Source organism: Mus pahari, chromosome 2 (assembly GCF_900095145.1).
Source record: "Mus pahari chromosome 2, PAHARI_EIJ_v1.1, whole genome shotgun sequence".
NCBI classification, from domain to species: Eukaryota; Metazoa; Chordata; class Mammalia; order Rodentia; family Muridae; genus Mus; species Mus pahari.
Genome location: NC_034591.1, coordinates 58,195,332 through 58,210,026, shown reverse-complemented (window position 1 = coordinate 58,210,026; position 14,695 = coordinate 58,195,332). Strand labels below are relative to the sequence as shown.

The window sequence follows — 14,695 nt, the reverse complement described above, 5'->3', positions numbered from 1 at the left end:
TCTAGGGGTAGAGCTTGGTGCTCTAGGGGTAGAGCTTGGTGCTCTAGGGGTAGAGCTTGGAGGCCTGGGGGTAGAGCTTGGTGGTCTAGGGGTGAGCTTGGTGGTCTGGGGGTAGAGCTTGGTGGTCTNGGNGTAGAGCTTGGTGGTCTAGGGGTAGAGCTTGGTGCTCTAGGGGTAGAGCTTGGTGGTCTAGGGGTAGAGCTTGGTGGTAGAATGCTTGCTTAGCAGGTCCAAGGGCCCTGGGTTCTATCCCTAGTACCTCAAGGATAAGAGTGAAGTTTACAATCTACTCTCTAATGATTCAGACAAATAAATGGGCAGATAGAGTAAGAGGTAGGTGAATTGACTGGTTGATTGATTGATGAGCAGATGATGATGAAAAATGATAGATGATAATAGATAGGTAGATAAATAGATAGCATAATAGAATGATAGATAGATAGATTGATAGACGATAGAGAGATAAACAGATGATAGATAGATAATAGACCCCAGCACCACATAAACTATGCGTGGTAGCACATATCTGTCATCCTAGTGACAGAGACAGGAAGATCAGGAGTTCAAAGTCAACCTCAGCTTCATAGAGGGTTTAAGGTCAACTTGAGGTACATGAGACCCTTCCTCAAAAAAGAAAATGTAGCTCTGGCATTGGTGAAGTCACCTTAGGGTGCACCTGGGGAGGTTGTTTCCACAGAAGACAAATTTGGGGATATGGGTAGCACCATCTCATGGGCTGGGGTCCTAGGAGAGAGTCTGGCCTCCATCCCAGCATGCCCTCTGTCTGCTTCCTGACACACTGTGGGTTGAGCTGGCAGTCTCCAAATACCACAGCTGTCGCCATGCTTTCCCCACTTAACTGACTGGATCCCTGGGAACTGGGATCCAAAATAAGTCCCTCCCCACTTTGGCTGCTTCTTGTCAGGAACGTAGTCACAAGCATGAGAAGGTTATAAAACGAAAACAAACAACAACAAAACCCACTGATAGGGATGGCTAAATGGATGGATGATTGGCACTTGTATTGCAGATGGATGTTGGGAAGATGTGTGCTGGGAACCAAACTTACATCCTCTGCAAGAGCAGCAAGCACTCTTTTTTTTTTTTTTTTTTTTTTTTTTTTTTTTTTTTTTTTGACATGGGCTCTTACTTTGTACTGGCTTCCAGTTCAGCGATATGCTTGCCTTTGCCTCCTGGGTGCTTAGATTAAAGGCATGCGATGCCCAGCTAATGGTGATGCTGTAGATGTCTTTATATTTTCCTTCTACCCCATGCCAGTCTTATATAGAGAAGACCTGTAATGTAGACCAGATGATTGAGTTAGTTTATTTTCCAGATGCTCAGCACTGCTGCAATCGTATTGCTGCTGTCATTATCAGCAAGGATTCTGAAGAACTTGTTAATTTTACACTGCTCAGGTTGAGTTATATCATGTATTTAACATTATACAACTAGTGCATACACACTCTCTGATTGAAAATGATATAAAAGCCCCAAAAGATATTTAGTACTCACTGTTTTGAAAATCTGTCAGGTAGAAACAGGTAACCTGAAATTGTCTCACACTCTTTTGAAATACAAACTTGACAACAGAATAATTATTACAGTTATATCCTGTAGTATACCAATGAAGAATTTTTTCTAATACTCTTCAATCCCCTGAGGCATTAAATAATCACAAGTTTATCAAGGGCTATACAAATTTTTCCTTCTCTAGGTGTTTAAAAATTTCCATTTAGATACATATTTCCTTTTATTGGAAGAGTAGGAAGTTTTGAGACAGGATTTCTCTGTGTAGCCCTGGCTATCTTCTGTAGACCATGCTAACCTCAAACTCAGAGATTCATCTACCTCTGCCTCCCAAGTGCTAAGATTAAAGGCATACCCCACTACACTCAGCCATAGACATATATTTCTAACATTGATTTATAACTTACATCTTATGTGCAAAATATGATATAGAAGACAGGATATTCTGTTAAGTATGGGAATGAATCTTTTTATTGTGTATTATAGGGAAACAAAATAACATTGTAACTTTCAGCAGATACTCGTTATTCAGGCAGTATATGCCTGGAAGGTTTTAGGAAGTAAAGAGGTTGGTACCTCTTCTGGGGATCTGGACTCTATGTTCTTTAACTATATAACTGAATTTTGAGTGGCAATCTATTTCATATCTGCCAAGCCTAAATTAAACCTTAAATACTGATAAAAGTGATGCCTATTTTTACTTATAATCCTTCTCTTGAGCTTTGCTGAATTCAATGAAACTGAGTTCAATGAAAAAAATTAATCATCTATAACCCTCACTTATCCCTGTAGTTTCACCAGAGTCTGATCTTCCAGTAGATAATTTGGGGTGGTGAAATGGAAAGGAAATGTACTCACATGTGAAGCAACTTTTTAGTTCATCCAGTTGTGAAATAAAAAGTTATAAAGAAACTAAGCAAATACGTTAGGAAAAATATACTAAATAACCCAATCTTTTAAAAGATGTCATTTTTAAAAATAGTAGGTTAATAACTCAAGATCATGAATACTTTTAGCTTTTTAGGTGAGTATGACAACAAACACTTGTAATCCCAACACTGAGTTGAAGGCCAGATGGTCCTATTTGAAGCTAGCTGAGTTACATAGCAAGACCCTGACTCAAAGAGGCAGAAAAAGTTGTCTACAACTCTGAAAGGAATTCTCATTAAACCTTGAAGACTAAGAAAGACGAGCCACAGAGAGTTGTCCAGGCTTGAGCCTCAAATCAGGGTCTGATTTTGCTCCTTTTCCAGGAGCCCACACCATGACCTGATGTCACAGCTTTCAGCTCATCCCTGTTTGAGGAGACTGTGTGGGGCATGTGTTAATGGGATGAGCATGCCACGATAATCAGGCTGTCTCAGGCAAAGGTGCTCACTCACCCTCCCAAAGACACCCCTCCCAGAGCCATATGTGCTTGCTAATTTACAATCTAAAGAATGGCCCATGATTCTATACAGGGGCTGGAGTTGAGTGTGATGGAAGCTTGTGGGCACCCACGGCACCCATGGAAAGACTACAAGGCAGATACTTTGAAAATAGTATTTTGAAACCCAGGTTTATGGTACATAAGTTTTAATGTGAAGTGGGCATTTGTGGGGAACCTAAAGAGCAGTTCATCTTCATTGTTCAAACATGCAGGTTACCAAAAGGCACTTGAAACCTTTGGGACCTGGATTTGTTTGGTATATTAGACAGCCTGTCTTTGTTGTAGTGATAAGGAATGACTTAAAATATTCACTGTAATTCTGTGTGACTGTTTTTAATCAGGTTTATAAGGCACTACTTTTTGTTTGCCACGAAGTGAGGAATTTATTGCATACAGTTGAGATGTAAGTTAGCTACATTTCTAGTGAGTTTGTAAGTATATCTCTTTTATTGGTAGTTTGTCCATAAGCCCAGAAATAAGGAAAGATGTGTTCAATGCTCATGCCTTTGGCCTGCTTAAGAGCCAGTGGCATGGTAGTGAGAATACTTCTTTGTAGACACTTCACCCTCTGTCTCAGCAATCACTGGATATACAGCCATTATGTAGGGTTTTATCTTGAGAGGCCACCAAGGCTTTTATAGGAAGGTCTGGATAGGCTATACCTCTAAGGAGCAGGTGTAATTATTGCAGTTTTATTGTGTTATTCCCTAGGTCCTCCATACTGTCCTTCAGGGAGTTAAACCTATCCTTGCTAGAAGAGGGTCAAAGCCATGTTTCCTTCTAAGAGCCCAAGAGGAGACACAGAGATTGAAATTTTATATAGGATCAAACTAAAGATGTCCAGTCAGCGCCTGCCATTTCTGAGGGGAAGTTATTACTATTATTATTTTGTGTGTAGAGGAGGTCAGTAGTCCTTGAAGAGTACAGGGGTCAGACCATAAAGAAATGAGAGGAAACATTTAGCTTTTCCTTTAGAGTGGAAAACATACAGGTCTCCCCCCCCCCCTTCCCTGTCCCTTGCCTTAGGGATCTGAACAAATGGAATGGCAAAGGTTGTGGGCTTAACAGAAAGAGCTAAACTAACTAGGAAGGGTTGTTCCAGAAAAGACTTCCAAGGAGAAATGTTTGGACATAAGTTTGATTATGGATGTGAGATTATTTTAAAATGAAGCTACAAACTGCCAGCGTTTTATTCCTTATAAAGATTTTAGGGCTTAAAAAAATCATCCTTAGTGACTTTCTTTAGCTATATTTTGTTTGAACATTCTCCTTCCTACACCCGCAGGAAGATGGACTGTGCCATAGAACAAAGGTAAAAAGGTTGATGGAAATGCTAGGTCTAGTTGTTGGAATAGTGGCTGTTGACCTCAGCAGTGACCACAGCAGCCCCAGCCAGAGTCTGAGGCAGCTGCTGGCCACAGTGATGGGTATAGAGAAGTTCCAGCCATACAGGTCTCCTTGCTGATCCTGGGCATCTGTCACCCAAGGCAGCCAGTGATTATTTCAACAGTTTATGACCCTTGGCTATCATCCCAGTAACAAATAAGTCATAAGCTACCCTCTTCCCCTTTGTAAAATTCCACTCCTCAATGTGGCCTGTGTACCAAGAACTTCCGAAACAGTGAGGACAGGGACCAATGTCTCTGAAGCTCTGTGTGTAATCAGCTTATTTCTTCTTCCCCCCTCTACTCTCCCCTTTCCTTCAGTAACTTGAGTGAGAAACAAGAGACAGTCAAAGGACAGAGCTGAAGCAGAAGTTAATTTTGCTTAGTCTTTTCTGGGCATAGGTAGCTTAAAGCCAAGGATTGCTCTTTTCTGTATTACTTCAAGGGTATCAGACCTTTTGATATTGTAACAAAATGTCATTTGCAAATGTGTTGGACCAAATTTATTACTGTACTGGAACACATGAAGCCAGCAGGCCACAGGTTGAACTTGTCTGGCTTATATCATGTGTACTATATGAATATTTAAGTGATATTAGTAAGTAGAGAATGACTACTTTCTGTGCTATGGTATTAGGAAAATATTGACATAAAAGTAGGTGAAAAGAATGGTTTCATAACAAACCAAAATAATCATGTCAAACAGTAATCATGTCAGACATACACAGGCATATTAGTCATAGTACCCAGGTGAGCGTTGGAGTCAGCTTTCAAACCAGAAGGGAAGTCTCTGTTGACACATGGGATCACAGTAAAGGCAGGTTCAGAGTAGAGCTTAGGGTAAGACCAGACCTGCCTCCAGGAAGTCAGAGCACATGCTGCCAGAGCATGACCGTCTAGCCAGCATAGGAGCTAAATGGAAAACAGCTCTGCCTTGGTATTCTTTTTCATTCTATAGTATTTGTTTTGAGTCAGGGGCTTTTTTTTTTTTTTTAATTNTTTTTTTTTTTGAGACAGGGTTTCTCTGTGTAGCCCTGGCTGTCCTAGAACTCACTCTGTAGACCAGGCTGGCTTCAAACTCAGAGATCCGCCTACCTCTGCCTCCAAGTGCTGGGATTAAAGGCGTGCACCACCATGCCCAGGTTGAGTCAGGGTCTTAATGCGTGGTTCAGAATAGTCTCCAGTTCTTAAATCCTCTGTCTTAGTCTTTCAATCACTGAAAATTTAGTAATGTATACCATATCTGGTCTTCTCCCTTGCTTTTTAAAAAGTCATTATTTGACTTCATGGCAGAAGGCAAAAAGTACTGGGGAGTGAGTGAAGCATGTGCAAGAGGCATTCTATTCTAGGAAAAGGGGTGGGGCCAGTCTGGAGTTGAGACTTCTGGAGGATCAGTGGTTGAAGATGAAACTGGATGGTTGAATGGGAATCAAGATGTGTGTTGACACTTCAGCTTTATCTTTTGGGCACCAAGGAGTCACCAGAAGCTTTTGGACAGAGAAAGAAATGCTTAGAAGTTTATGTAGTAAGACAAATCTGCGGGCCAGATACAGCCACATTAGCACTCATTCCAGTGACTAGGTTCCAATATTTACTTTAGGGTTACTTTTGAAAAGTAATAAAATTTCAGCTATGGGAGTAGCAAAATGAACAGAAATTTAAAAGTTGGAAATGAGTACGTTACCTTATATAGTTATTTAAATACTTTTAATTTTAAAAAGGACATTTTAAAGGAAGGCGAAGTCAATCAAGACTGTCTTTTATCTGCTGTGGTAATGAAGACTCATCAAGGTAAGTCCACAGTGTGGGGACCAAGAAACTAGATGAATACTTTATTAACAGAATGGAAATGTTAGAATGGAGCATTAGATGGCTATGTTTTAGGGGAAAGACAAGGAGTTCAGCTTTGGAAGATCATTTTTAATATAGTAGGAGACAGAAATAATATTACTGGAACATTCAAGTGGGAACTTGGCTCATGATAAGCATGTGGGAGTTGCCTGCATAGAGATAACTGTTTAAACTGTCTGAATGAATGATGCCTTCCAGAGGAAACAGAATACTAGGAGTGCCAGCATTTTAGAGGAGGAAGAGGAGCTGCCTTAACCCCTGTGTAATTAGCCATTGGGAGGGGGAAGGCCGTTACAGATTCACATTAGAGCAGATAAGAACATCAAGAAGGAAGTGGTGGTCAGCAGTATCAGATGTTGCAGAGAGGTTAAGGAGAATAGGGGCTGAAAGAGCCATTGGATTAGGCAATTAGGAAGTTATTTACCTTAAGAACACAGGTCTATGATATTTGAATATGTTGGAGGAGAAGGATTAAGAGTGAGCATTGAAGAAAAGAGTACATGAAGCATAATTTATAGGTAAGAAGGAAGGAGTGAAGAGGGGGCTATGACTGTTACTCTTCCTGTCTTGTAAGTTGGAAGTTTGTGCCTGCACACACACTTGAAGGCAGAGGGAAAGGTTAGGTCAGTGATGCATTTGGACAACCTTGTTCAATACCAGCTAAAGACTTTGGCCCCAAAAGTAGAGATCATCAGTAGCTTAAAGGGGTGGGGGTGGGGTGGGAATGGCAGAAACAGGATTCTATAGAAAAATGGGAGACTATGGATTATGGGACTAGCAGAATGTTACTGACCTCAGAATTTTGGGCAAGATAGGTGGAAGTCCACTGAAGAGAGGGAGGATTGGGGGACAGATGATGGCATTAAGAGGGAGGTGTTAAGGAACCACTCTAGGCAATGCTGGGGGGGTCAGAGAGCAGCTGCTAGATGCTTAAATATCAGTAAAGCTGACTACATGGAGGTGCTAAGTACAGAACACTTACCTGGGATACTTGATATAATCTTCAGATTTAGCAAGACGCAACCCGAGAGGAATGGAGAATTGGTTTCTGTTACAAATTAATTACAAAAAAATAAATGATGAACTAAATCCTGATTCTGTCTCTGATTCTTGACTATTCTGGACTCTGTTTTTACAAGTCTTCTATCCTCTTAAAGCTAGTAGATCTGATGGCAGAATATGGGAATATTCACAAACAAGGAGACTTGAATGTGTTTCTGGGTGGAACTGATTTGCTTTTTCAAGCTGCTGAATTTTTAAATCATCATGCATGTATATATATTCATGTGCACATGCAGACCAAGAAATGTAATGTTGTCCAGAGGACAACTCTAGGTGTTAGTTCTTACCTCCTGCCTTGTTTGAGAGATGATCTCTTGCTGTTTATTACTGCATATGCCAGGCTAGTTATTAGCCCATGACCTGGAAATTTTCCTGTCTCTGTTACCTATCTTGCTATGGGAGCTTTGGAATTAGAGTTGGATGTGACTGTGCCCAGCTTACATGGGTTCTAGGGATCTGAACTCAAGTGTTTACACTTTCACAGAAGTGCTTTACCCATTGATCCATCTCCCCAGTCCTCAAGCTTCTTTCAGAGTGGAAGAACAATCTGAGCCTAAATGAGTCAATTAAGTTTTATTATTGGAGGAGTGAAAGAATTAATTTTCCTTTTTCTTTCCTTATAGGTATGGCCTCACATGTGCAAGTTTTCTCCCCTCACACCCTTCAATCAAGTGCCTTCTGTAGTGTGAAGAAACTAAAAGTAGAGCCAAGTTCCAACTGGGACATGACTGGGTACGGCTCCCACAGCAAAGTGTACAGCCAGAGCAAGAACATACCACCTTCTCAGCCAGCCTCCACAACCGTCAGCACCTCCTTGCCAATCCCCAACCCAAGCCTACCGTACGAGCAGACCATCATCTTCCCAGGAAGTACTGGACACATAGTTGTAACATCAGCAAGTAGCACTTCTGTCACCGGGCAAGTCCTCGGTGGACCACATAACCTAATGCGTCGAAGCACTGTGAGCCTCCTTGACACCTACCAAAAATGTGGACTCAAGCGCAAGAGTGAGGAGATTGAGAACACAAGCAGCGTGCAGATCATTGAAGAGCATCCACCCATGATTCAGAATAATGCCAGCGGGGCCACTGTAGCCACTGCCACCACATCCACTGCCACCTCCAAAAACAGTGGCTCCAACAGTGAAGGGGACTATCAGCTGGTGCAGCATGAAGTACTGTGCTCCATGACCAACACCTATGAGGTTTTAGAGTTCTTGGGGAGAGGGACATTTGGGCAAGTGGTCAAGTGCTGGAAACGGGGCACCAATGAAATTGTGGCCATTAAGATCCTAAAGAACCACCCCTCCTATGCCCGGCAAGGCCAGATTGAAGTGAGCATCTTGGCCCGGCTGAGCACGGAGAGCGCTGATGACTACAATTTTGTGCGGGCCTATGAGTGCTTCCAGCACAAGAACCACACATGCTTAGTCTTTGAGATGTTGGAGCAGAACCTTTATGACTTTCTGAAACAGAACAAGTTTAGTCCCTTGCCCCTCAAGTATATTCGCCCAGTCCTCCAGCAGGTAGCCACAGCCCTGATGAAACTCAAAAGCCTGGGTCTTATCCATGCTGACCTCAAACCAGAAAACATCATGCTGGTGGATCCATCCAGACAGCCGTACCGGGTGAAGGTCATTGACTTTGGTTCAGCTAGTCATGTGTCTAAAGCTGTCTGCTCTACGTACTTGCAATCCAGATACTACCGGTAAGACATTTTCCATGGAGATAGTCAGGATGCAGGAGGTCCAGTGGCATCCACAGGGAATATGCAGAGGCCATGGTGGGGATAATGATAATGGTTGTTACCATACAGAGACCGTAATATGAGGCTGGAGACATGGTCCAATGGTTAAGAACACTTGCTGCTTTTGCAGAGGACTTAAGTTTGCTTCCCAGCACCCACATGGCAGCTCACAGCTATGAGTAAATCTAATTCCAGGGGAATCCATCTCCCTCTTATGGCCTCTATACACGCATGTGGTATACATACATACTTTCAGGCAAACATGAAAATAAATCTTTCTAAAAACAAAAAGAGACTTTAATATGGTTGAAAAATTAGAATACATGCATACTGGAGGGATGGGGAGAAGCTATCTAAGAAGCATCTGAGTACCATTCTTGGTCTGGACATTGAGAGTTGGAAAGAGTTTTGGAGAGCTGGGTGAAGAGCAGAGTGGAGAAGTCAGGTCCTTGTTGATGGAGAGGATCCAGACAGCTAGAACAGAAAGGGCTGTGCCAGTAACAGGCACAGGGTAGCAAATTGCAAGGCTCATTTAGGAGATCAGGATGACCTACCTGGCTAGATCAGAAGTTTTGTGAATAGTACCTAGAACAAATCATGGAAACTTTGAACAAGCAGGGGTTGATGGTGTGTGTTTGTGTGTGTGTGTGTGTGTGTGTGTGTGTGTAATAGGTTGATAGCAGTTTTCTTAAAAGACTACTATTATAGTCATGTGGAAGATGCTGCAGGAAGGGAAGATCTTTGTCCTAGGGCCAGTTGCTCCTTCCTGTGATAAGGAAACATTAACTATTCCTATCCCCCCTTTAAATGTAAGGTAATAGCCAAGGCAGGATAATTTTGTGGAGAAAAGAGGCTTATTGTTGAAGGTCATGTTGCTCTCCTCAGCTTATGGTAGATGGTCCCACAGTGGTGGGAGCATACATAGGAATAAGAGATCACATGGCTAACTAGGAAGCATATAATTGTTCAAGATTTGATTCAAGCTTTTAAGACAACTTTATTGAGGAGAACTCACTCAGGGGTTTCTAACCTTAATTCCTTCCAAGGACAGCACCGATAATGAACTTCCACAAGGCCTTCCCACCTCTTAACATCACTACACTGAGGACCATTATTTGAATTAATGACCTTATGGAATTAAAACACATTTATCTCATTTCTAATATGGGTCTTGCACAAAAAAATACTAGCTAGCTCCAAGGATATAAACAAGGTCCTGACCATCCCAGAGTTTCCAGCATGCTGCAGGCTTTGGCATTAGTAAAATCCAGAACTGAACTGATCCCTAAATTCACTAGGCTGTGTGATTTGTGCTGACTGCCTAACTTCTATATACTCTCATTTCTTAATCCATAAGCTGGAAGCTGGAGTTTTTATACCAGTTCCAGGGTGCTGTTGTACCATGCTGTGATACAATTTAGTGTTATGTGCAATGGCCAGCCTGTGGGAACCACAGCGTCAGGAGCCAGTGGAGATAGAAACCAAGGTTTAGGGTTGTAGAATGGCAAAATATATTTATTTTTATATTTAAAAGAGCTGTGTTGGAAGCAATAGTGACCAGTCCCACAGAGCCAGAAAGTGGCAAGACAAGAACTTCAAACTCCCACGAGAAAGTCCATTCCTCTTACAGGGGACTCCTGAGCTACTGGAGCTCTTCCCTAGCTCTGGCATCTAATGGGAAAGTGATGGCTTTCTCTGAGCATTTAGGTATACATACTGCCCTCTGTTCTTGGAGTTCTCACATACTTCTTTACACTCATGAGGATAGATCTATCTCTGCTGTCTCTCTTTCCACCATTCAGCCTGGAGGGGAGTCATGTGCTCACTGACGGAGCCACCCAGGAAGGTGCAGCCTGGTCAGTGCGGAACTGTCTCCCCTCCTTGAGGTAAAGAGGGAGGTTGACCACCCATATTCTCTGGAGAGTGCCTGGCTCTTCCTTGAAAGACAAGTCTATGGTTCTCCATAGGGAAACAGCTTACCCCAGAGGTGGGCTTTTGCTGGGGCCTGCTCTCTAGTTACTACAAAATGGAGGTTTTGCTGTCACTTTGTATTTAGACTTAACAAATTCAGGATGCCGATGGCTATTTCTTGCCAGTTCTTAGCCTGAATTTAGGGCAAACTGTGCCAAGCCAAGGGCTGTGCGAGGTTTTATTATTTAGTTAACTAGTATTGCTCTTAGTGGACAGCTTCATTGAAGTTTGACTAAAAATTGGTCATGGAGGCTTGTAATAGGCTTAAAAATATATTTAACAAGCAGTACATCCTTGTAGCAAAACTTGACTCAAGAAGTTACATTTGGGACTCTGAAGCCTGTTTTGTATTCCTGCCCTCTGTGCCCCTGTCACTCTGCCCACTGCGTGCCCCTCCTGCCAAGGACTCTGCAATATACTTTGCTTTCAGGAACCCTAGCTCAGGAGGGCTATGAATGGCAGTGACATTTCCATGGGAACTAGGGCAGGTCTGAATCCTCTTCTTAGACTTGATGTCCTTTCTCACCAGCTTTATGGCCCAGCCATCCACTTGAGCACCTCATGGGATGATAAGGCTGTTTACAGTTAGGAGCTCCCTGCTTATTCTCCTTTGTCAACAGGCACAGTCACCTCTACTTCCTGCATTCCCACTTCCATCTGAGACACCTTTTTGGGTGTCAGAGTACTCCCTTTGTTTAGGCCTTAAGTGACTAATACCTACAATTTTAGGCAGAATGACACCCCCCCCACCCCCCCACCCCGTCTTCATGGTGTTGGGTTCTCAAGGCCACCTTCTCTAGGGACAAGGGCACAGAGTCCTTGAATGATAACTTCATTTCTAAATTAATCATCGTACTCTGCCTGCCGCAGGCCTCATCTGAGCCCTGGAGTGGTCAGTGTCCTGCTACATAGGCCAGGGGAAGCTTATGAGCATTCAGCTTTGGCTGCTCATCCTGGCTGTGTGGGTCGGTCAGCCTAGATGAAACTGTTCAGGTTGATTTCCTGACTACTTTACCTTTTACTTGGGGAGAGTGGACAAGAGAAGCTCTTTGATTATTTATCATCATCAAGGTCCTTATCCTAAAAAAGAAAAAAAAAAAAGTATACCTTTAGGAACATTTTGGGAGAGAGCAAGGGTGCTTTCAAGCTTCCTGGACAGAGAGGTCATTATGTGCTCTAGGTCAGTCTTTCCCCAGGAGTCCCCTGTCTTGAGCCTGGCACATTAGGAACACTCCACTTTAAAAGGATTGAATACTTTATGTCCTTTTATCATTTTAAATAGGACTATATTAAGTGTTCCTCCCATGGCCCCCATCAGGTATGGTTAAAAAAAAATGTGATATGAAGTGAACTTCCTGTTCTCAGCCTGAGGGATGTGGGGAGGAAGGTGGTGGCCTGGAAGCCACTATTTTTCCTAGAAGCTAGGTATGTGCTTAGATGAATTATGAGTGGTGGCAGAGAGCTGGCACCAGCTCTGCCCCCTAGAGCCCCTTTCTTCTCAGTTGTCCACCGACTCATCTGGATCCTCAACAAGGCCACAGGAAAGAGCCCCAAGGGCCAGGGTAAAGTAAAGTTAGTGAGTTTATTAAGTATTTAGAGAAATATAGGAAAAGGATAGTGTGCACTCAGTACACAGGATGGCTTCTCAACGTCACCGTTGGCTACATACAAGATTTTATGGCTGAGCCAGTATACATTGCTCAAAGGTTGTAACTGACCAGGTTTAAAGGTAAGAAAAGCTTAAAATTTAAGTTTCAAAACAAATAAAAATACATGAGTTAGGTTTACTTATTTATCTGACATTGAAGATTTCCCATTTATAGATAAAATAGTGAAGATTTTTATGAGGTACATTGTTTAGATTTAGGAGTGAGAGAGCCATACATCAAAATGACACAACTCACAGTTTCAAACATTCTGGCCCCAAGTGGACCTCATTCGTTAGTTTTTAACATCCTATTTAAGGTATCTTTAGAAAAAACATGATTATTTCTCTGGGCAGTTTTGGCTTTGTTAGTTGTATTGAGCTTTTTTGACCCTCTCTCAGTATAAAAGGCAAATTAGATTTCAGAGTGAGGAACTTCTGCCTCTCTTCACCCCTAACTTTCCTGCATTCCTAGCCTACCGCAGAATTGCTGTTAGCATTCTGTGAGGGAAGCCTGATATGTGGCTTTAAGGAAACAGGGTTGCTTTGTCAGGTCTTTGTGGTCTAATGAAGGGGTATCGGAGTGTCTTCCAACTTAACCTACGTCCTGAAGGTCAGCTCTGAGAGTAGCCGTCAGCAGTGCTGCTTCTCGAGCTTGCGCATACCTAAGAGTCTGGAGAGCTTATAGGAACAGAATATGCTAGATCCTGTCTCAGAGCTATTGTGCCCTTTATGGGGAAGAGGCCCCTGATCCACAGTCTCCATCCTCTACCTCTGCCCTACCATACCTTACCCTAGAGATTCTTGAGAAACCCTGTTCCAGCTGAGAGCAGGCTTCCTCCAAGGTGCCGCCTTTTAGGTGGCAAAAGAACACAGTGGAAGGTGCCCCTGTTTATTTGTATTACCTCATTAAAGAAGTCCCTGCCAGGCCATTATTTAATTCTACATTGATGCCAAAGTTTTGGGTTTTTGAGCAAGCAGTTAACTGGTGCTAGGGTGTTTCTGCTGTCAGTATCACCAGCAAACTAAAAACAAGTCCAAACATTAAACTCTGAAAACCCGTGAAAAATTCACTGTTGGGCAAAAGATAGTCAGAGGTGACAATGTGTACAGTTTTGTTTCTGCTCTGGACTGTTCAAAATGTTTTGTATAGACTTTTTTGAGACCTTTAAGACCATTGCTAAGATTCCCCAAAAGTGGGCATAAAAACCAGAACATAAGGGCTGGTAAGATGGCTCAAAGGGTTAAGGATACTTACTGCTAATTCTGGTAACTTTTGAGTTTGATCCCCAAGACCCCTGTGGTAGAAGTCCTCTGACCTCTACATTACATGCCAGGGCACATAAGCATTTCCATATACCACACACACACACACACACATACACACACACACACACACACATACACACACACACACACACAGAGACAGAGAGAGACAGAGAGACAGAGACAGAGAGACAGAGACAGAGAGAGACAGAGACAGAGAGAGACAGAGAGACAGAGAGACAGAGTCAGAGAGAGAGAGACAGAGAGAGAGAGATTTTTAAAAATATTCTTTCAGTTGATTCTTTTGGGTGTAGAAGTTGTCTTCCAGATGATTCTGGAATGGTTGTTAGGTAGAGATGGAAATTAATTTTAGTTCTGTTCATTATGTCAGACAATGATTGAGTAGCTCTGAATATCTACTTATAAATGGTATAGGAAGAAAGGTACATTCTCAAATTTTAAGTTAATTGTCCCTTTCAGATTTAAAGAGAAATTCCTAGAAATATAATTCTGACATTTGGTATTCCGAGTGTGTGATTATTCAACAGACACTTCCTATGAACCCAGAGCTTAAGGTCAGTGAAGGAATTTTGCATGATGGGCTGAGCAGAGAGAGAGAGAGAGACATGTGGCGAAGGGGTCTTGAGGTAGATCTTCAGGGAAGTCTGAGATGGGGTAAAGGCCATGGTGGTTGTAATAAAAAAGATGGGAGAAACAAAGAGTTGTGCAAGTGGTTGAAGGGCTGGGTTGAAGCACTGTGGTATAGAGATGTGAGCTCTGACAGCAGGGAGCTTTGACTACAGCATGCGG

At 42.5% G+C, this 14,695-nt stretch overlaps 1 protein-coding gene across 2 annotated transcripts in view; it reads left to right on the top strand.

The window, feature by feature from the left end:
* Positions 1 to 10,140, top strand: part of LOC110316138 (homeodomain-interacting protein kinase 2-like) — a 59,006-nt gene extending 48,866 nt beyond the window's left edge. Inside the window, exons 1-2 of one of the 2 annotated variants that reach the window (XM_029534855.1) lie at positions 6,071 to 6,135; positions 7,881 to 10,140. In XM_029534855.1, the coding sequence (XP_029390715.1) occupies positions 6,120 to 6,135; positions 7,881 to 8,968 (1,104 nt within the window). In that variant the 5' untranslated portion in view covers positions 6,071 to 6,119 and the 3' untranslated portion in view covers positions 8,969 to 10,140. Of the gene's footprint in view, positions 1 to 6,070; positions 6,136 to 7,880 lie in introns of those variants that run through there. The other variant, XM_021190236.2, reaches the window with a different exon arrangement.
* The last annotated feature ends 4,555 nt before the right edge of the window (positions 10,141 to 14,695 follow it).